At 40.1% G+C, this 22,052-nt stretch overlaps 2 protein-coding genes across 5 annotated transcripts in view; one reads left to right on the forward strand and one right to left on the reverse strand.

The window, feature by feature from the left end:
* The window catches only part of slc4a11 (solute carrier family 4 member 11), a 63,378-nt gene extending 57,885 nt beyond the window's left edge, over nucleotides 1-5,493 (reverse strand). For all 4 annotated transcript variants that reach the window (XM_066678870.1, XM_066678869.1, XM_066678866.1 and 1 more), the window contains exon 1: nucleotides 5,242-5,493. In XM_066678870.1, the coding sequence (XP_066534967.1) occupies nucleotides 5,242-5,302 (61 nt within the window). In that variant the 5' untranslated portion in view covers nucleotides 5,303-5,493. The remainder of the gene's footprint in view (nucleotides 1-5,241) is intronic.
* A 4,657-nt stretch (nucleotides 5,494-10,150) lies between these two features.
* Nucleotides 10,151-20,421, forward strand: ky (kyphoscoliosis peptidase). The gene is made up of 7 exons (XM_066679254.1): nucleotides 10,151-10,780; nucleotides 11,207-11,321; nucleotides 12,707-12,824; nucleotides 13,177-13,368; nucleotides 16,933-17,123; nucleotides 18,271-19,137; nucleotides 19,231-20,421. Exons 1-7 carry the CDS (start codon nucleotides 10,151-10,153, stop codon nucleotides 19,773-19,775), a joined length of 2,658 nt encoding a protein of 885 aa, XP_066535351.1. The 3' UTR covers nucleotides 19,776-20,421.
* The last annotated feature ends 1,631 nt before the right edge of the window (nucleotides 20,422-22,052 follow it).

Genomic DNA, 22,052 nt, shown 5'->3' on the forward strand with positions numbered 1-22,052 from the left:
TCTTAGTGAATCCATTAGTGAATTCAGCAACTTCATGGTGCAGCAATGTGCTAAAAGCCAAGTGACAATTAGAGGTAATGCTAAATAATTTGGGAAAAATATGTAATTATATTTATTCTGAGGAAAAACTGACTGTGAGATACCTTTGAAATAAACAAAAACAACAATAATACACCTGTGAAGGACTGGCGCCCCCTCCAGGGTGTATTCTCGCCTTGCGCCCAATGATTCCAGGTAGGCTCTGGACCCACCGCGACCCTGAACTAGATAAGGGTTACAGATAATGAATGAATGAATAAATGAATAATAATACAAATTCGCTTCTATTTTGGCAAAGAAGACCAGCACATTCACTAGAATTTATTCATGATTGCGCTGTCAAATATTTGGTTAGTCAAACGCTTCTGGGTTCGATTCCCGCTCCGGGTGACTGTGAGGAGTGTGGTGTGTTCTCCCCGTGTCCGCGTGGGTTTCCTCCGGGTGACTGTCTGAGGAGTGTGGTGTGTTCTCCCCGTGTCCGCGTGGGTTTCCTCCGGGTGACTGTCTGTGAGGAGTGTGGTGTGTTCTCCCCGTGTCCGCGTGGGTTTCCTCCGGGTGACTGTCTGTGAGGAGTGTGGTGTGTTCTCCCCGTGTCCGCGTGGGTTTCCTCCGGGTGACTGTCTGTGAGGAGTGTGGTGTGTTCTCCCCGTGTTCGTGTGGGTTTCCTCCGGGTGACTGTCTGTGAGGAGTGTGGTGTGTCTGCATGGGTTTCCTCCGGGTGCTCCGGTTTCCTCCCATGGTCCAAAAACACACGTCGGTAGGTGGACTGTTGAATCAAAAGTGTCCGTAGGTTGTGAGTGAATGTGTGAGTATGTGTTGCCCTTTGAAGGACTGGCGCCCCCTCCAGGGTTTGTTCCTGCCTTGTGCCCAGTGATTCCGGGTAGGGTCCAGACCCACCGCGACCCTGAATTGGATAAGCTGTTTCAGACAATGAATGAATGAATGTTATTAGGTTCTTCATTTAAAACATATAAGACAACAACATTAATTGTGTAGGCTATTAATTGAAATAGACATTTCCATTTTAAAGATACCCTCGTTCAAACTGTGATTTTGATATTAGAAAGATTCATCAGCCAGAGCTTGAGGAGTACAAAGCCCCAAAGCATTTTGCTGTGGAGTAATGGAATTCCATTCTCTGAAGTAATACAGCACCACCTAATACCTTAGGGATGAGCTGGAGCATGGTTTGAGAACCAAACCTAATTATCCAACATCAGTACCTCACCTTAATAATGCTTGTGGGGCTAAATACAGTCAAATTCTCACAGCAATGTTACAACATCAAAGAGCGAAGAATGCAACAAGTGGGCAGGGTAAATCCTCTATTAAGACCCTTGAATTTACCTGTTACATATCATTTCACCTCATCTCGAGAAAGAAATGTCCAGTTAAGGTTTTTTTCCTTATGAACTCAAACACTGGGCGATCTCAGCACTAGACACTGGGTTATTATCAGGCAGTTAATTGGCTGATGGTCATGCTTCTTTTACAATTTCTTCAAAGGCAGAAGCATTAATAATTTCAAGCTTGTTTGTGCGCGCAGGAAGAGGGGTGGATATAGAGGGTCTGGTTTTTATTTTTGACCACACTATGAGCCTTATAAAAAGAGTAGAACCCTTCTTTGCTCCCTCCATTTAGCTGGCATCAAAGGATCTTTCCATAACGCACACCTGTTGGCAGCATGTAAAAGAGTTTTTCGAAGCATGGAGTGAATGTGAGAGTGTGATGTGGGTGTGCATTGTGTGTCAAAGGATGGTGATAGTTTTACACATAGCTGTGAAAGTTTAAATGTAAGATTTTAGGACTAGTATTTTTATGTGGAGTTATTTCATAAAGGCCTTAATCTATATGTTAAAAAGAAAGCAGAACTAAGCCATGCTTTATTAGTAAAATCACTCAAGCTGTGATCCTTGTTATTAAACAGAGGGCATTATAAATTACAGTGAGGCATAAAGAAAAAAATGCTCAGCTCAGCCACCAACACAGGAACATATTCACTATGACATCTCCCCTGCACCACCCAGTCAATTCTACATTAGCACATATATAATGTTATATAATCTGTCTACCTATCCGCCCACCACAAGCACTTATTAGTCTCAATTTCAGTGATCACAGGTCAACTACAATGATGTCTGGAAGCACTGTAATGTCTATGGAATGTAAAAGGATTGGAATCTATTACAAGGAAACTCCTCCAGCACAAATAAAAGCTAAAAGAGCTGACATTACCATGTCCTAATGTCCATCATCTGATATCAGGGTCCTGCCTGAAAATCTTTCTTCACAAACATGAAGCATCCTACTTCATCGTCTTTGCAACTCTTAACTCCAAAACAGTAACAATGCAAACAAAGAAAAAACATTCTTACCCTCACTGTTCATTAACTTCATTTCTACTTTCTCGTATTAAAAATAATAATGGAATTTGTGTATCATTACACTCCATATCATAAGCAAACAAGGGGTTTGAGAAGAATTATTAGCTCAGTTGTACACATTACTGACCAGCACAAATTAATACACGTACAAACGAGCACAGAAATGCATTCAGTTCTGTTCACTCCATATAAAGTGTTAACTTAAGATGAGGGCACAGGATGTGGTGGGCACAAATATGAAAGTTCATTTTCACCTCTGACCTTTCTATTGTCTTCAGTCAGACACACTTACCTAGACATCACAGACATCTCCCATAGATAACGCATAAACACACACACACACAAGTGTTTGGACTAAATGAACAAACGCTATGTTTAAAAAGCGTCTGTACACTTCAAAGAAGGTTAGGATGATGCACTGCCCCCTAGTGATGTCCTTAATACGCTGCAATCCCATCAGCTCTAAAAAGCAATATTGTTTAAGGGTTTTGACACACCCGTTTATAATTATTTATTACCTCCGACATAAAAAAAAAACACTCTAGCACACTACTTTGCTAGTGTGTGTGTGTGTGTGTGTCGCTTGTATAGCCTCTGATCTCAATTCCTGCCAGTGCTATACAGTGACAGTGTAATCACAAGCTAAAGAGGAAATGTTTGTTGTCTTTCTATTCACCTTGCAAATTTATGTGTAATGGATGCTGACTAAAGCACTTTGGACCAAACTCAGAAATGACCAAATGACCTGTTCCCTCATTCACTTTCTCTACTCTTTCCTACTCAAAAGCCATAAAATATTTTTAAAAAATCACTGTCTCTTCCTTTTTTTTTTTTTTTTTAACTTAATCTATTTTGCTCTCTCTCCCTCTCTTTTACACACACACACACACACACACACAAAATGTTGTATTACAGCTGCAGGAAGAGCTAAGAGTCAGATTTAGTGAACAACAGAGGGTGGACCTTCCTTCCCCTGGACGCTCACCTCCAAGTAATATATCTGTGTTTCTGTACGTGTGTGTGTGTGTGTGTGTGTGTGTGTTTTCAAGAGTCAGAAAACAAAGAGGACAATAAAGAACAGTGCTTTCATTTGTTATCTAAGAACTAAATTAATATGAAAATAACACTTATGTATAAATAAGGCTTCAGAATAAATTCATTAATTCATTCACCTTCTGTAAATGCTTCATCATGATCAGGGTCACAGTGTGTCTGGAGCCCAACGTGACATAATATTTACAGTTTGTCAAATATTTAATTCTTCCTTGGCTTTAAAAAATAATAGCTTAGTGTTTACTAAAGTACAGTTTAATAAAGCATTTGGTTACTCCGGTTTTGGAAACTGTTTTTTTCCCCAACATGTTTTCCTTTGACTTGCCCTTCTTTATCCAAGTGGATTATTATATGTCTAATCCCATCAGAAATCTATTTTTTCTAAAAATGGAAAAACAAAATGAAATAAATGAAAGGCTGTTTCTTTTTTTTCTTTTTTGGGACAAGACCTGTATCAAAGTAGAGTTTGTACTGAATACATGCCAATTGAATATATAGCCAGAGGCCGGGCAAATTTCAACTCTGTTTATTGTGTTACATCATACAGAGATCATCTAAAACCCTTTATCTAAAACTGCACGCCACAACAAAGCGCTAAACCTCCAAACTCCATCAAGGCCAGGACAGTGTGCAACAGTCCATTTATAGGACTTTCATGTTTTGTCTATGTACATTTTCAAGGAATTTTCCACTGGATGTGATAAAGGCAATCAAGAAGAGTTTTCAAATTTGCAAAGGGATATTGTAGCACTTACAGATATATCATTAGCCTTAGGTAAACCTCATGAGGTCCCTAAATGAACAAGCCTAGGATGTTTATTTTAATTGGTTTGTGTGTGAGATGTGGCTCAAACTCTGGGATTTGGCTGTAGATGCTTCAGCACCCTGACAGCTGAGAGTCGGATCAATTGAAAGATAGGATAGTCATCCTTCAGTCTCTCTTTCATTCCACTTAAAACATGAGCCTAGGCAGCTTAAGCTCCTCTCTTTTGTATAGTCCAGTGAGGTGAGAAGGATGCTCATCCTTTCCCTGTTCACTCTGGGTGGGTAATACAAATAAAGATTCCCAGCTGTGGCAGAGTGGGGCACACATCTGTACAATGTATTTCTACAATGTATTCGGTTAATCTAGTGTACGACAATATAAAGATTACACAGATATTGTTGTCACACAGTCATAAGTCATAATGATTTTTGTTTTTGTGTTTTGCGAGACAGAGAGAGAGAGAGAGAGAGAGGGGTCCATGCCATATTAAACAAAACTGGGCTCATATTGTCAAATTGTTTTTTAGTCTTTTCTAAATTTTTGTAAATATTTTTTTTAAATCATGAACTATATTAACAGGATTAAGGTGTTAGCATTTACATTAAGTTTACTTTATTAAGTGTTCATCTAGGAGGAAAAAACGGAACGAATATATCTTCATCGCTAATGATAGTTTTATCCCTCGATTTTCACTGAAATTGTTTACTATAAGCCAGGACTAGTATCTAATAACCCGTTAAGTCGGCTATGCTAGTAGCTGTAACGTTAGGCAATTAGCTTAAACGTAATATTACAGGATGTTAACAAACATGCTATATGTTATTAATTTTGTTGTGTCCAAAACTGTTATACAACTGAACGGCTCAAGTTACTTTATCCTAATTCACTGAGTTGTCTAAGCTCATGAATTTGTGAAAAAAAGAAAACATTTCTGCTTTCTAGCCCGTTTTCGACAATTTTAGCTCGTCGTGAAAGTTGCTTCGTCAGGAATGTGCTTACCTTCAGCGAAGCTGTTTACAGTCACTCCCCTCATCTCTCCCCCGTCCCTGTCCGTCTTCATGAAGTTCCAGCTACAGAAGAACACTCACATTTAGAGAGACTTTCACTCAGAGCTCCCCTCACAACATGCTCCTGGAAGAGAGTGTCAGCCCAAACAGAGCAGTTCAAACGAACACAGGCATAAACACGTCAGCGCAGCACAGTCATGTAGTTTAGGGCTGAAGAAGCGCGGGTGTTCCGCAGGTGTGCATGACAGCTCTTAGAGAGAGAGAGAGAGAGAGAGAGAGAGGCAGCAATTATTATTATTATTATTGTTTGTTTTTTTTGTTTGGTTTAATCGATGACTAAATGGGGACTTTAACTATGGAGAGAGATTAATCTCAAAATACTTTACAAAAGCGTAAATGTTAATCCACAAATTAAACACAAGTCACAAATATGTTTCACTGTTCACAAATGAACACATCCCATGTGTCTCATAGTCTGCAGTTTGTACAAATACAGTTACATTCATAAATACATGTTTTTGGTTTTAATAGATATATCTAAATTTTATGGGAAAATAAATACATTTGTTTAAATTTACATTGCATATATTTGCAAAATCGAAGTCTCGAATTTAAAATGTATTTGTAAATTGTTGAATCTGCGTTTGTGGATGAAGTCACTAAAGTGTTTTTCGTGACGTGCATTTGTTCATTTCCTGTCGCGTGTTTTTGGATTTTGAGACTTTCCTTTGGCATTTCACCCGCTCCAAATACAAATGTGGCCAGCAGGTGAACGACCTGCCGCTAGGTGCCACTGTTGTTATAAGACGTGTGGGGCTAAATTAAATAGAGACGCATTTACGCAACATTTAATGTGGAAGTTCGAACAAAATGCCGCCCAAACCGCTGAATTCAGCTTCATATCACAGTTAGTAGGGGGAGGGGGGGTCACTGTGGAACTTTTGAAGGTGCCCTAAATTTAATGACGTAAATGCACAGCAGAACTTCCCTAATTTCGCTGCAGACTAGGGTTGTCAAATAAAATACGGTAAATCATCCCGTAATTAGACACGTGTTGCATATTGGACTGATACGGGACGCCAGGTGTTTCGTCTTTTTTGAGATTGGATTGTTAAAACGGGTGATTTGTTTCACACAGACGCTCTGCCTAAACAGAATACGCGCTTCTCATTGGTCATCACTTTTATTTAGCCAATCAGCAGCCAGAGTTAGCTGTTTATCGTTTACTGCGGCAGCCAATGGAGTCATAGTCCCGCCTACAGGGGGTTGTTTTGCTGCGGCCCTGAAAGCAACAGGTCGGTCCTTAAACCACAGTGCCACCTAGCGATGGCTTGTTCACCTGCTGGCCACATTTGTATTTGGATCGGGTGAAATGCGAAAGAAAAGTCTCAAAATCCAAAAAGGAAATGAACAAATGCACGTCACCGAAAAACACGCGAGTGACCCACAAACTTGATCCACAAACGCAGATTCAAAAATTTACAAATAATGTTAAATTCGAGACTTCGATTTTGCAAATATATGCAATGTAAATTTAAACAAATGTATTTATTGTCACATAAAATTTAGATATATCTATGAAAACCAATACATGTATTTATGAATGTAACTGTATTTGTACAAACTGCAGACTATGAGACACATGGGATGTGTTCATTTGTGAATAGTGAAACATATTTGTGACTTGTGTTTAATTTGTGGATTAACATTTACGCTTTTGTAAAGTATTTTGAGACTAATCTCTTTCCATAGTTAAAGTCCATATCTGGTTATCGATTAAACCACAAAAATATATATTTCTGCTCATCAGAATGCCCAGTGTAAAAGTTATTTTCAAGAAAAAAAATCCCCTAATGGTTCCTCAGGAGCACCTCAGGAGCCCACACCAGCTGAAAGGGGATTGGTTCCTTAGGTTTATGACATAAAAATTACTGTTTGTATAAATTTACCTGTTTGCGAGTGTCAAATTGAGTGTGTGGAAATGATCAGCCATGGCATTGACATATTATTTAGTGCACGCTTGGTCTTCTATTGTATAAAAACTGCACAAACATATTAACAAAGTTTTCACAGGGGATGGGGTCCCTTTAAATCTGTTATTTTTTTTATTTAGTATGTTCTCATGACAAAATATCTATAGTTCAGAAACATTTCTTGGTCACCTGTTTTCATTTGTCAGTTTGAAGACTGTATGGCAACTTTTAAGCATTTTGTTGATGGACGTTTTGAATCATTGTCTTTGTGTTATATCCAACAACATTCACTCTTCATTTTCAAATTTTCTGCACTGACTGTGGGAAATTAGCTTTCTGAATATGTTGTTATTTATTAGAATCCTTCCTTCCCAGATTTTCTTGTGCCACTTGCTGCCAATTAACCACTGACAAGGTGTTTTGTTTTGTTTTTTTTCCCTCAAACATATCTTTAGTGATGGTGTCCAAACAGTTCTATCTGTGTATCACCAGACCACAGAATTTGTTTTCCTCTGCTTTATCTAAGTATTGTTTTGCATACTTTAGAAGTTTGAAGGCTAACTTCTGATAACCCTTATATGGAGAGTATACTTGTGCAGTCCTGCACAGTGGGTCAGACCATCACTACTTCACTGCCAGCTATATTTCTCTGTAGGATCTTGGCACTGACATGAAGGTTTTGACTTATGTTACTGAACACTCTAAGAAGCCACACTAGCAATTAGGGTTTCATCATTAGGAGAGTGTGCCCAAAGGTTGCATGACATATTTGCTTAATTCTTCTTGGATAATTTAACTGAAGAACACAGAGGCACAAGAACACCAACACATATATGAAATCAAACCATTAAAGCCAAGGAACCCATTGTTGCACAAGGACGGTACATAACACAGCAAATAATATATTAGACACTTGTTTTAGGTTATATTGTCCCTTTAAGCATAGAGTCTACCATGTTTCTTTGATGTCATTTTGATTTAAAGCAATATATAGAATAAAATATTCTGTCTTTCCACCACCCCAGATGTAGCCAACGATCAAAGATGTGTTTTTTTTTTCGTCTAAAGTTAGCTTCTGTGGTTTTACATGGGTGCTATGAGGTTTAGGTTGAAAACAACTATAGGTAGCTTATGTACATATTAACATTGTGCGAACAACATGCATTAGCTGTTATAAGCTTGCATGAATTGATAAGTACTTGTAAGTAGTTATGCTCATGTGGATTGTGATTTTGTAGTTCGAACTGTTATCTAGGGACAAAATTACAGAGAAAATTCAGACTTCTAGATAACTGCTTCTACTGGTTTAACCACACAACATACCTGAGTTTTTTTTTTTAAATGATTCCATATGTCAGTGTCAGAAACTAACATAACAGATGATTTATGTGGGCTGATTTCATGTCAATAATTGCTTCAATTCCTTTGATTTGCTGGTAACTTTGCTTTACTTTGTTTTTTGGCATTTTTGAAGGCATGTAGCCAATTTGTACAACTTCTATGTTTTTCACAGTGACCCCACTGCAATGAAGGGATCTGCTGAAGCTGCTGATGTTTCAGTGAGGTTATTATGTGGACCCATCTCTACAGGAAGCTTATTATCAGTAAGAAATGTGCCGTTCTTAGCTGCAAAAAAAGATGATTATATTTTGGTTGCAAGCATTACAGTTTACTGGGCTGTCTCTGTAATTTTTTAACGCAGGCTTAGCAAAGACAGGGTTTTTTTTATTACCTACCAAAGTATACTTTAATCCCAATATATGAATCAATTCATTCAGATGAAACATTTCATATGAAACATTCATAGATAGGCCCAAATTCATATTCAGATCCTCACAGAGAGCTTCAAACCTGTCCGACTGCCAAAAGGAACACCACAAAGCTCACAAGTGCATTGGGTGGTTGATATGAAGCAGCAGGAGAGCCCAGCTTGTGTGTATAATGCAGGCCAGAGGTGGGTGAACACTACGGCGAGAGTAGGAGGGGAAAGCTAAATAAATAAATACCTCACTGTGGCTGGCCTTATGTTGGCAGGCAGCCGGTGGGTAATTGGTCAGTAGTAATTTGGGCTTCTAGAGCACAGTATTGTGAGAAGACCCTTGAGGACCCCAAGCAGGCTTTCTGACACTGTGCCCGGGCCAATGAGGATGTTTTGTAGGAGCAGAGACTCTATGTATGGAAATAAGAGCTGCTGTGTTCTTCTGCACTTAGAGACAGTGTCCACCAAGGTCAGGACCATGTTTGTGATTTTATTTACACAAGGACAGTAATCTGAAGAGTGGGGATAACAAGTTTAAGGCAGACCAGGAGGAGAAACATGTCCCTGACTGACTGTGTTTGCTCACGTGAGTACTCTATTTCATGACATCTGTGACTTTGCTTGGTTTATATATTTTTTTTCACTGTGTTCAGGTTTATGAAACGATAGAAGATGGTGTATACTGTATTCATATGTTTTTGTGAGGTTGTTTTACACTCTTATCTGTAACCTCCCAGTACTGTTGTCACCCTCTGTTCCAGCATTTATCCCCAACCCCCTCTTTGGCTGATTGGTTGTCCAGTTGAGTCCAAATATATTTTTAGGCTGTTATCCCCCTCTGAGGGGTGGATACGGAGAGTCAGAGAATAGATATATGCAGAGCCCTACAACAGAGAACAAACATCTCTTTCAAACACTCACATCCATATGACCTATACACCCCATCTGGGATGTTTGGAAATTGAAGACTAATATACCTACATACCATCCTGGGGAGGACAAAACAAAGTAAGAATCTTTTTCCAAGTAAATCATCACAGATTTTCTGTGCTTGCATTTCTTAAAATCTCTGCATCGTTAAACATATTGAGTAAGGTTTTATCCAGATGAGCTGCTGCATGTACTTTGCTTGAACTGTTTGTCCATTTACATCCACGAACTCAGCAAAGATGACGCATTTCATGGTTCAAAAGTTCTCCATCCCTTTAACCTGCTCCCCGTGTCACACCCAAACCAATCAACAACCAATCAATGAAGAGAAGCATCACCATGGCAACAAGCTGCAGGAGCCAGCCACCAACGACCCAAATAACAACCCAAAGCAAGGGAACTCAGAGATGGATAACAAGTCTGCGCCCAAGGACAAAGTTTCGCAAGAGTCCAAGAGCACCATTAAAGCCTGTGTGACAACTGATAAAGAGGGAGGGGCTTCACAGTCCACAGGGCAGGGTCATCATAAGCCCCACCCCACCATTTCAGTGCTTCAGGGTGTGCTTTCACACAAGACTGTATTTGAGAAGTGGGCAAGCTTACAGGGTGAAGAGCAACGGCCAAGCACAAAGCGGCAGCTCTCCACAGAGAGCGCTGCAAAGTGTGTGAGTGTGAGGAAGAGGAGCACTGTGAGGGGCAGCAGAGAAGAGCTGGTGAAGCCTCTCTCACACACTGAGCCTGGCACACAGCCCAGGAAAGCCTGTCTGCCCACAAGCTCCTCCTCTCAGAGGAAGCCAAGAAGACAGCTGTTCAGCAGCACTGGGGTCTTCCACAAAGTGGACACACATGCAATTAGTGCAGGGAGAGAGGTAACACACTCAAACACACACACAAGCTGAAGAGTATCCTGAAAAGAACCTTAAGATACTAGAGAACAATATTTGGCAGCAAACTGCCTTTGGCAAAGCTATAGTGTAAATGATGTATAAGACTGAACTGCACTGAAAAGTGGCATGGCATAGTGTGTAACATCACAGATTTTCACTTAGCAGACAGGGGTTGGATTCCCAGATTGGATATTTGCCTTTCTTTGTAACATAATAAAACATTGTCAGTCTGGATAAAATGACCTGACAAATACCATATGTGTAAATAAATATGCAGTCCTTGAAAAGTCAAAAATGATCCATATAAAAAGAACAAACATGTAAATTAATTAGTCTGTATTAGATCCTTTGACAATACAGTCTAATATATATTCCGTTCAATTCATATCCCATATGTGTGTGTTTCAGCTGAAGGAACAAGGAGTGTTCTCAGCTCAAAGCATTGCGCGCACAATCACACAAGGGGCCATAAATGAGCTGGAGAAACTCAGAGCCATATGGGTCTGGCTCTGTCATAACATTGGTAAGCACAGACACACACACCCACACACAAAAAATATAAAAATTGAGGTTTAAAATGTTATATAATAAAATGATCACAGTAGTTTAACATTGATTTTAAAAAGAAAAATTCTGTGTTAAAGTCAGAGACCATCCTTTTATTTATTTCACTTTTCCAGTTGAATCAGGAATTGTGTGCAAGTGATTAATTTTTTAAGCTTCATAGACACAAACATGTGATTAACTAAAGTTACACAGAAGCAACCAGTGCATCCAGTGATTTGGGGAAAATTTCCGATGATGTGATTGTAAACATTGCAATTTAAACTGCGTAGGTGTAATAGGTGTGAGTGTGTGACGCCATGTGAAGGAGTCCAGTGTGTGAACCCGTTGATCCTGGGTAGGCTCCAGACCCACCACGACCCTGACCTGGATAAGGGGTAACAGACAATGAATGAATGTTCATGATTCATTCATTCATTCATTCATTCATGGTCTGTAACCACTTATCCAGTTCAGGGTCGTGGTGGGTCCGGAGCCTACCTGGAATCATTGGGCACAAGACAGGAACACATCCTGGAGGGGGCACCAGTCCTTCACAGGGTGACACACACTCATACATTCATTCACAGGCTCCTATGGACACATTTTGAGTCACCAATCCACCTACCAACGTGTGTTTTTGGACTGTGGGAGGAAACCGGAGCACCCGGAGGAAACCCACGCAGACACAGGGAGAACACACCACACTCCTCACAGACAGTCACTCGGAGGAAACCCACGCGGACACAGGGAGAACACACCACACTCCTCACAGACCGTTACCACTTAGCAGGACTTGAACCCTAACCTCCAGGTCCCTGGAGCTGTGTGATTGTGAAACTACCTGCTGTGCCACCGTGCCGCCCTCTATATTTTTATTTTATTTTTCTATATTAACACAATGTTTCTTATGAACCTTTGCCCTTACTTTTTATAAATTTGCTTTTTTCAAGGCACTTGAAGTTTTTAATGAAAACTGCAGAGATTTGTTTCCACATCTTCAAAGTTCTATCCTAAAAGTTGGTTACATTTTCAGTTTCTCATGACCAAAATCATCCCAGACACCTTCCCTCTAGAGCGACCAGTCCATTTCTTTGAGAATACCTGCTATTCCTTTGATATGCAAATTATGTTTCTTATATTTTTTTTCTCAGTGTAAGGATTGGGACATATACATGTATATTTTTTTCAGATCAGAAGCAGATTTATTTTCTCCTAGCTCTTGAAGATAAAAGGTTTTAGTGGCAGGTTTTAAATTTTGTAATAAAATGAAGGGTGGTCCCTGAACTTTTACAGTCCTTTAAATGCATTATTGACAATGTATGTAGAATATGACAGTAATAAAATATGTTGGTGTATATATAGAATATGACCTGGAGGGGTACCTGGGTCTTTCTCCAAAGCTCTGCTCACCTGAGGAAGTAATCAAGAAGGGAAGAGGGGTGTGCAGCGGATTTTCCAGCATCTGTCTGGAGATGTGCAGGTGTCTCAGGAAATATAAACCTACAGTATACACACTGGCTAAAAGTACACACAACTAGTAATGATGGAACAGACTGGACTCTAATCTTGACAAGGCTATTGCTCCTGAGGACTTTCATTTGGTATTTTGTGACACAAGCTTGAGCTTCAGAGAGAGTAATAAAAGATGCTTTATTATCATTTCATACTCAGTGAATCATTCAGGGACTACTTGTGCCCTTTGGATGGGAGACACTGTCATTTAGTATTAAATCACTGCTTTGCCATTTGTGACTCTTATTTACTTAAATACTGTCTGTATTTCAGTGCTTATCTGCAGTCTCTGCAGTTCTGATTTCCTCTGTGCTCTGTAGGGAGGTCGGGATTCAGTGTGAGGAGGTGAGTGGCTACAGTAAAGGCATTGGGCACCGTCCTGGACGAAGGCTGGCACAAGAGCCCTCTGACCACAAGTGGAATGCTGTGTGGCTAAGGGGACAGTGGGGGCTTTTGGACGCCTGTTGGGGGGCTGGCACTGTCAATATGGAAACTAAAACCTTCATCAAGAGGTTAGAACCTTGGTTATCATTAGCAATAATATCCATACAAATGCATGTATAGATCATTTATTTTATAGATTATATTTCTGCTTAAATTTGACCTAATTCTTCATCAGATTTTCACACTAAAAGTAGTCCTAAAATTAGAAAAGTAGAGAACCAAGAATTTTGTGAACCTTTAGGATTAGCAGATAATTTGAAGGTGAAATTAGAGTCAGGTGTTCAATCAGTTGGATCGCTGTAAGGTGTGAGTGGGCGCCCTGTTTTATTTAGATTACATGGATCCATCAAAGTCTGATTTTCACAACACTTTGTGGAAGTGTATCCTAGCACAAACAAAGAAGATTTCCTAGGACCTCCACCCATCCACTCAAACGTACCATGAGTACCCTCCCTGGGAGTGGTCAACCAACAAAGATAACACCAAGAGAAAGGCATGTAATATTATGCAAGGTCACAAAGGAACCCAAGGTAACTTCTAAACAAAAGGCCTTTCTCACATTGGCTGATATTAATGCTCATTAGTCCACCCTAAGGAAAACACTGAACAACAATGATGTGCATGGCAGGGAGAAATGAGAAAGCTGCAGTTCTCAAAAAGAACTTTGCTGCGCATCTGCAGTTTGCTAAAGATCACATGGACAAGCCAAAAAGCTAATGTAACAATGTTTTGTGGATTAATGAGAGCAAGATTTTCTCTTTTGTTTAAATTAGAAGTGTTATGTTTGGAGAAAGCAATACACTATGTTCCAGCATGAAACCTCATTCCATCTCTGAAACTCGGTGGTGTCAGTATCATGGTTTGGGACTATTTTGCTGCATCTGGGCCAGGACAACTTTCCATCATTGATGGAACAAAGAACTGTGAATTATACAGGCAAGATCTAAATAGGAAATGTCAGGACATCTGTGGGTGAGCTGTATCTCAAATAGGACTTGGGTCATGAAGCAAGACAATGACCTAAGCACAGTCGTATTTAATGTATTGGAATGACCAAGACAAAGTCCTGACCTTGAATCAATAGAAATGCTGGGGAAGGATCTCATTTATACGGAAATATAGAAAATTCTAAAGGGTTCACAAAATTTCAAGCACCACTGTGTGTGTGTGTGTGTGTGTGTGTGTACAATCCAATTTCCAGAAATATTGGGACCTTTTTTTTTTTTTCTACAAAGTGTTTTTTTAATTCTCGTGAATGTTTATTTAACCTAAAGCACAAAGAAATGCATTTCAAAGTTACCAATGCCCAACTTCATTGCATTTTTTAAATGCTGTAAACATAGACATGACACCTGAAATACACTCTGAAAATTGTGGGACAAGCTGAAAAATAAGACTGAAACATTAACTCAACTATATTTCAAAGTCAAATATTTTACTTTTTTACTCAACTGCATTATGAAAATCTGTCGTTCGTTTTGGTTTATATGGGAATAAAACCGTAATGTGTCTCCCAGTGGCACCGTTGCTAGGAGACGAACATAGCCGCTGCGTTATGCCTAAAATCATTAAAACTAAAAGGCATACATTTTTTTATTAACTGTTGTGTGAATCTGAGACTGTAAGTAATCACTTTCAGTTCTGAGAACAGTTATGAATTAACAAAATGATTTGTATGGTTTAGTATTTGTCTGTGAGTAATCACCATTCATTCATATACAGAATTTACGGAGCTGTAGATGACCCAAATCACAAGGGTGAGAGACAGTTGGAGATATATTAAACACAATACGTGAAGCGAGGTCAAAACCAGAAATAATCCAAAACACAAAAATCAGTACAGAGAGATAAACAAGTCCAAAAGACAAAAACGAGCATCAGACAAGAAGTCAGGAAAACAAAACCATAGTCTGTTTAAGAAACAGGTGTCTCAATATTGCAGGAATCGCTCAAAATATACTCTGCAAATATGTAGACAAAACAGAAATCTTAAAGGAACAATATGTAATATTTTTACCTTAAAAATACAGCTTCAATATCATTGTGATGTTTCACTGACCTGTAATGGGGAGAAATAAGCTTCTATCGTTGCTATTCTCTGCAGAAACTACACTATGTAATTTTTGAAGTAGAGTAGGAAACCACTCCTACTCTCCCCCTCCCTGCCAATTTCAGTACAGTGCTGTAAAAGTTAATTGCACTAGGGGGAGCCTTAGGAGTTGAACCAAACCTAAATCTTACCTAGTGATCCTAAATGAGTTAAAAAATAATAATAATAATAAAATAAAATAAAAATAATAGGTTCTGGTGCACTTTAAGTATGGTTAAAGTTTATTCTTGTGCGTTGGCATCTGTGTAGCTTTGCAGTTACACCACCAAATAACTAGGGCTGAATTTCAAGCATCGTGTAGTGGTATTAGTTTTATGAATCTTTAAAGTGCACTATTTAGGGAGTGTTGTGTAAAGAAGTTAACATTTCTGGACTTGAGCAACTTGAACCAGGCAGCACCTGGGTTGTGTGGAATAGTTGATATAACATAATTCATTGTATTTAATCTTTGGCCATTTCTGCTGTGTTCATCCACATCAGACTAATTAATGACATTATATTAAAAGACTGAGGAAGCAAGAGTGACACTAGTCTTTTCACTTACGATATGTTAAGCCTGACTCTTTGTTACAAAAATTGAATAGGACATTAGAGCCATAATATGTCAATATGGCAAATACTTTTGTACTTTTACTCAAGTCGAGATCTACAACTTTTACTGGAGTAATATTTTACGTTGAGTATCTGTACCTTTTAATCAAGTACATGGTTTGTGCACTTTGTCGTCCACTGGTTATAAAAGGAATACCCACCAAAGGCTTAAAGGTGCTGTATCTCAAAACATTGTGCTTAACACCTGGAGAGAATTGTCAGAAAGTTCTAAATCAAATAATTATCAAATAACCCAGTTCCACTCTCTTATGCAAGGAGAACTCTGTATATCAATTCCCTGTAGAAATGCTGCTGAGTTCTTTGGGCCCAAACTCATCTTAGATTGTGCAAAGGTGGGCTGTGTTAAGATGAGTTCATGTTTCAGCTTGTTTAGAGAAAAACATGTTAAGTTCTCTGTGCCAAAGGCAAAAGGAACCATCCAGATTGTAATCAGCAAAAGGTGTTGAAGCCAGCATCTGTCATGAAATTGGGGTGAATCTTGTTTAAAGCAAGAATGGGCAGAAATTCCACTTGCAAAACCACAACAATTAGTATCATCAGTTTACAATTAAACAGCAATAAACATGGCTCTGTTCCATATTATTAGTGTGTTACAGGCATCATATTTTGAATGTGTTTATAATTTACAAAATACTATTTAGTTGGTTAGTGAAAACATTGGAACTCTTCTTTGTAAATTCACAGCTAAATTAAAGTTTAAGAGAATGACCAAATTTCAAAACAAGTAAACTTTCCAAATTGAGTTTGTAAATTATCTACTGCTGTTTAAATTAATTCACTTTGGCTATTTGATATTTTAACACATCAGCTGCTCTTTACATTGTGTGAACATTACATTTATTGGCCCACACTTGTAAAGAAGCCTTTTTTTTAATAGTGACACTATGTTCATATTATAACTATGCCTTAGGTTTGATGATTTCTACTTCCTGACTGAGCCAAGTGATTTTATAAACTCCCATTTCCCTGATGACCAGCACTGGCAACTGTTGGACACTCCAGTGTCTATGGAAGTGTTTGAGATGTGGCCACTTAAGACCTCAGCATTCTATACTCTGGGACTAAGAATTCTACAACCTACACAGTACAAAATAACAACAGGTAACACCCACACAGTAGACCATACTTCAGAGAAAATATTATTATGTGTTATAGTGGTATAACTACAGGCCCACAATGACATTTTCAGTTAAACTGAAATGGGAAAAAAAGGATTCATGATCCATAGCTGTGCTTTTTTTTCCTGAATATTCTGAGGGCTGATGATATACGTTTAGACCCACACTTTTGGCCCAAATTTGTAGATTCCAGCTTCCTCAGTGTTTATTCTGAAATTAGAGCAAATGCCACTACAACTAATCCCAAAGGAGCTACAAGACCATCAGTACAGAGAATGCAGCGCCATTGCTCCACAGCCCAATAATTGGGGCTTTTATACACTTCTACATTGCGATTATAAGGGCTGCAGTTGATCAAATGTGTCAGTAAAAGGTGAACTTTAAAGTAGCTAAATACACTATTTAGGAGAGCTATCTAAACATTTCTTTAGTAGTGGGTTATTTGTGGGCTGTTAGTGTGATTTATTAAACATAGTACTTAACCAGTGTTGGTTACACTGCTATTTACAATGTTGTGCAGATATAAATGCTGAACAAATGAGGTAGGTAACCAGTATTCTCCTTTCTGTAACACTATTCTTCCCTCAAGCCACCACATGATAACAGTAAGGATCCTTAAGCAAGACTCTTAAGGCGATGTATTCTTACATCATCTTACATAGCATCATTTAAATTGTAAATTGCTTTGGAGAGAATCTGCCAAACGGCCAGCTGAAAAATGAATAGATAGAAAAACACAAGCACATACACACACACATTGTACAGTGAGGTAATATTTGGCTCCTGCCAATAGCTCATGCTCTGTAGCTTTGGGACAACAGATCAGAGAGGCCCAAAATAACTTATTCTTATTCACTGTTTATGAAGTTATTGTGTGCTTTAGAGATTAGGGCGTCTCAGGGGAAAGAGGGCCGATGTGTTATTGTTAGAGATTTCCTGAAAGGGAGAAAGGGAATGCCCTCTGCAGACAACACTGCGGCAAACACACAAACATGGAAATGGAAACATTAAAAAGTGAAAACATCACCTTCCTTAAATACATCACAGATAAAACAAAATGGTTTTGGCATTGATACCTGCATAAAAAATTGTTTATGTAACATTTTGTCAAATCCTAATGTGTTCCACAGAGGACGGGGAGGCGACGGTGTCCATGACCTCATCTAGACCACTAACTTTTGCCTATGAGCTGAGGCAGCGGGACGTCCAGACAGGAGTTCTGGGCCAGAGGGAGGTTGACAGCTCCTGTGGCCTGCTGTCAGTGACCCATCAGGGCATGAGTCTTCGCCTGCTGCCCCCGGACCCAGGAGACTATGAGCTGAAGCTGTTTGCCCTGGCAGAGGGCAACTCTGGGGCACTACACTGGGTCTGCTCTCTTCAGCTGGAGTGTCCAGCTGTCCAGCAGAGCCAGCCACTGCCTGCTAACCCTTATCTGAGCTGGGGGTTAGGAGCTAGGGCAGGGTCACTGGGAGTGAAGGGCTCCAGTGTGGTGAATGAAGAACCTCTGGAGGTGGGTGAGGGAGGAGAGTGTGAGGTAATCCTGTACACCTCTCGACCACTGATTTTGGTGTGTGAGCTAACACACCCCTTGCTCGACCCTGCTGTGGCCAAGAGTTGCCTGGCATTGCAAATAGCTGCAGAACGTCTGGTGTGCAACGTACTCTGCCCATACAAAGGCTTCTACCGTCTTTCTTTCTTTGTTCGGGATTACGACGACGGACGTGGGTCGTTTCAGAATGCAGGCAACTTCCTGCTACGATGTAAGGGTCAAGGAGCCAACGTGAATCTGTTGTACCCCCGTGACCTTGGGCCATGGTGTGGCCCAGGCATGCGCACTGAAGCTGCTGGATTGTCTCACTTTAGCCACATGGGGGCATTAGTGAACACACCTCAGGGACGCTGCAATATCACCTTCCATCGTGCTTCAACAGAGCTACAAATACATGCAGTTCTCAGCACAGATATGGACCAGGCTAATTCCAAGCAGCATCAGAAGAGCCAAGTTGATTCTATGAAAATCCTAAGCCCAGAGCAGTATCAGAAGAACCAGACCAATTCAAGAGATAGCATCAGCTTTGAGCCTCAAAGAGAGGGTCTTTTCCCACTGTCACGGTACGTCCTGCTTACGTCCACAGACAGCAAAGTGACTGTGAGCATTTCCACACCTAGGCCTGGGGTGTATCGCCTAGGTGTGTATGGACGCACACCACCTCAGCAAGATTACACCCCACTGTGCGACTATGTCCTCCGTAGTACTTGCGAGAGACATGGAGATCCATTCCCCTGTGTGTATGCAGCATGGGGGAAGGGGTGTGTGCTCCTGGAGCCACGGTCTGGTCTGCTGGCCCCACAGAGCTGGGTCCGTGTGCGTGTGCGTGTGCCGGCGGCGCGCAGAGTCTGCGTACTGGGAGAGCAGCGAGTGGAGCTGAAGATGAATAAGAGCAGGGTTTGGGAGGGTGAAACCTTCACAGGAGACGCCACACAAGTGAAATTGATTGCTGCCACTTCAGAAGCCAGTGAAATGGCTGTCCTCATGACCTTTGATGTACTTGACCTGAAGAGTGAGCATGAAGAGGAAGGCAAGGAAGAAAAGATGGATTGCAAAAAGCTCTCCAACGGACATATAGCACATTAGAGCCTCATGGACTATATAGTGTACTACATAAGGAGGAAGAATACATTTAGAAGTCAGCCAGTGAGAGTCTGACACCTAGAAAGCAGGCTTGCATAAAGAGAAAGAAAATCAAACATGCGAAAATATTGTACTTTCTTGTATGTGATCAAACAGCCAAGACATATTTTGTGTTTAAATTTTGTTTCTGTAGTTTAGCGCAGGAGCTGAGACTCATGTTGCAAATATGAACTTATCCCTGAGGACAGCCATCATCACATCTTATCCACATCTTCACCAAGCTCACAAACTTTTCAGTATGGTTTAGGACACATGACAAAACTTCACCTTGTAAGTAAACAATCCATTTTAGACAGCAGGTGCTATGCTAAATTCTTGCTTCCCTGAAGTGTAGATATGTAAATACAGGGGTTGGACAATGAAACTGAAACACCTGTCATTTTAGTGTGGGAGGTTTCATGACTAAATTGGACCAGCCTGGAGGCCAATCTTCATTAATTGCCCCAGTAAGACCATGTGCATCCAATGGTTCAAACATTGTATCCTGAAGGCGGTGCCGTGTATCAAGATGATAATGCATCAATACACACAGCAAGACTGGTGAAAGATTGGTTTGATGAACATGAAAGTGAAGTTGAACATCTCCCATGGCCTGCACAGTCACCAGATCTAAATATTATTGAGCCACTTTGGGGTGTTTTGGAGGAGCGAGTCAGGAAATGTTTTCCTCCACCAGCATCACGTAGTGACCTGGCCACTATCCTGCAAGAAGAATGGCTTAAAATCCCTCTGACCACTGTGCAGGACTTGTATATGTCATTCCCAAGACAAATTGACGCTGAATTGGCCGCAAAAGGAGGCCCTACACCATACTAATTGTATTGTGGTCTAAAACCAGGTGTTTCAGTTTCATTCTCCAACCCCTGTACATCATACAAATAGATATATATACATAATACAGATTACATCCTCAGTTTCTCAACATACTATCTTCAAATCAAAATTCAAGACTAACAGTTATTTATAAATAGAAGTGGGCACAGCAGCTGTGATCTAGTGTCTGCCCACAGCCGTGACCTAGTCATGTCTCTGCTGATCAGTTGCTTGTGGAGTAAATGGAAAACTGTATCTTGATTTCTTTATTTCTCCAGGTCATTCCTTCTATGGAATTTGTCCAACCCTGGATAAATGAAACTGCATGTCATTGTTGTCAGATTTTTTTTGTGCCATCCTTGATGAACATTTGCTGAATGTGATTGTGAAATAGCAACTCAGCTTCAGCAAAGACAATTCACTTCTTAAATGCAACACCCTTCAACACCCTTTAAGCATTTTCCATCTGTGTTATCCGTGTTTTGGCTGTGTATCAGATATGTCAGACGAGTATCATGAGCTCCTTGGCTGTGAAAATCTCATAGATGTAGTATAAAACCAGCAAGATACAGCATTCTAAAGGGCAGACAGGCCCTTAAGACTCTGACTGCACATAAGAATGTAGCAGCAAGTCTAGAAGACATGAGCCACAGGTGAGCAGATAGGAATTATATAACAATAGTTTAAGGCCGTCTAAATTAATCTAGACATATTGAATTGTGAAATAACATACTAATCACAGTGTACACTAATGTCATCGTGGTCTGAATATGCTTTGAAGGCACTCAAAATTGTAACGCCTTAAACCAATAAAAGAAAATAAGCAAATAAATAATAAATGAAAAAATTGAAAAACGGAAAAATATCTGTTGTACTCTGTCTTAATTTTTTGAAGTGGATGTAGCTGGAGCAAAGTGAGCAAGTCTTTTTTTTTTTTTTTTTTTTTTTAATCCAAATTGGAATCAAGCCTGGTATCCAACTGGCAGTGAGCTGTACTGTAGAAAGCCAGAGGGGACACACAGAACAGGGCATGTTCACATGCTGCAGTCAAAACAAATAGGGCTTCGGAATGAGCTTGGACCACTGCTCCCTGCGCAGTGAGGAGGAAACAATGCCTGCTATGTGTGTGTATGTTGGGTGCTGCCTCTAGGGAGAGGTGAAGTGCTGCTGATATAAGGTGACAGTAATGCAGGGTGTTGTATCTGAGAGTGGAGAAGTGTTTTGGATTTGTGTGTGAGGTGCTGATACTGTGGAATAATGTCCAGGGAAATGTTTGGCACATGTGCCTGGATGCACACAAGAGAGTGTCAGTTCTGCTTGCCTTTACACAAATATGAGAAATACTTAGTGTGTTTGGATCGGGACCAAACGTGTGGGCCAGGAAAAGGATGTGTACAGCAGAGCTGA

The sequence above is a fragment of the Hoplias malabaricus genome, chromosome 8 (assembly GCF_029633855.1).
Source record: "Hoplias malabaricus isolate fHopMal1 chromosome 8, fHopMal1.hap1, whole genome shotgun sequence".
Lineage (NCBI taxonomy): Eukaryota > Metazoa > Chordata > Actinopteri > Characiformes > Erythrinidae > Hoplias > Hoplias malabaricus.

Excerpts from the sequence above, each read along its gene's own strand:
- ky (XM_066679254.1), top strand. The coding sequence starts at position 10,151 with ATGACGCATTTCATGGTTCAAAAGTTCTCCATCCCTTTAACCTGCTCC. Across the intron at positions 12,825-13,176 it reads ATCTGTCTGGAGATGTGCAG|GGAGGTCGGGATTCAGTGTG; the intron begins GTGTCTCAGGAA and ends TGTGCTCTGTAG. Across the intron at positions 13,369-16,932 it reads ACTAAAACCTTCATCAAGAG|GTTTGATGATTTCTACTTCC; the intron begins GTTAGAACCTTG and ends ACTATGCCTTAG.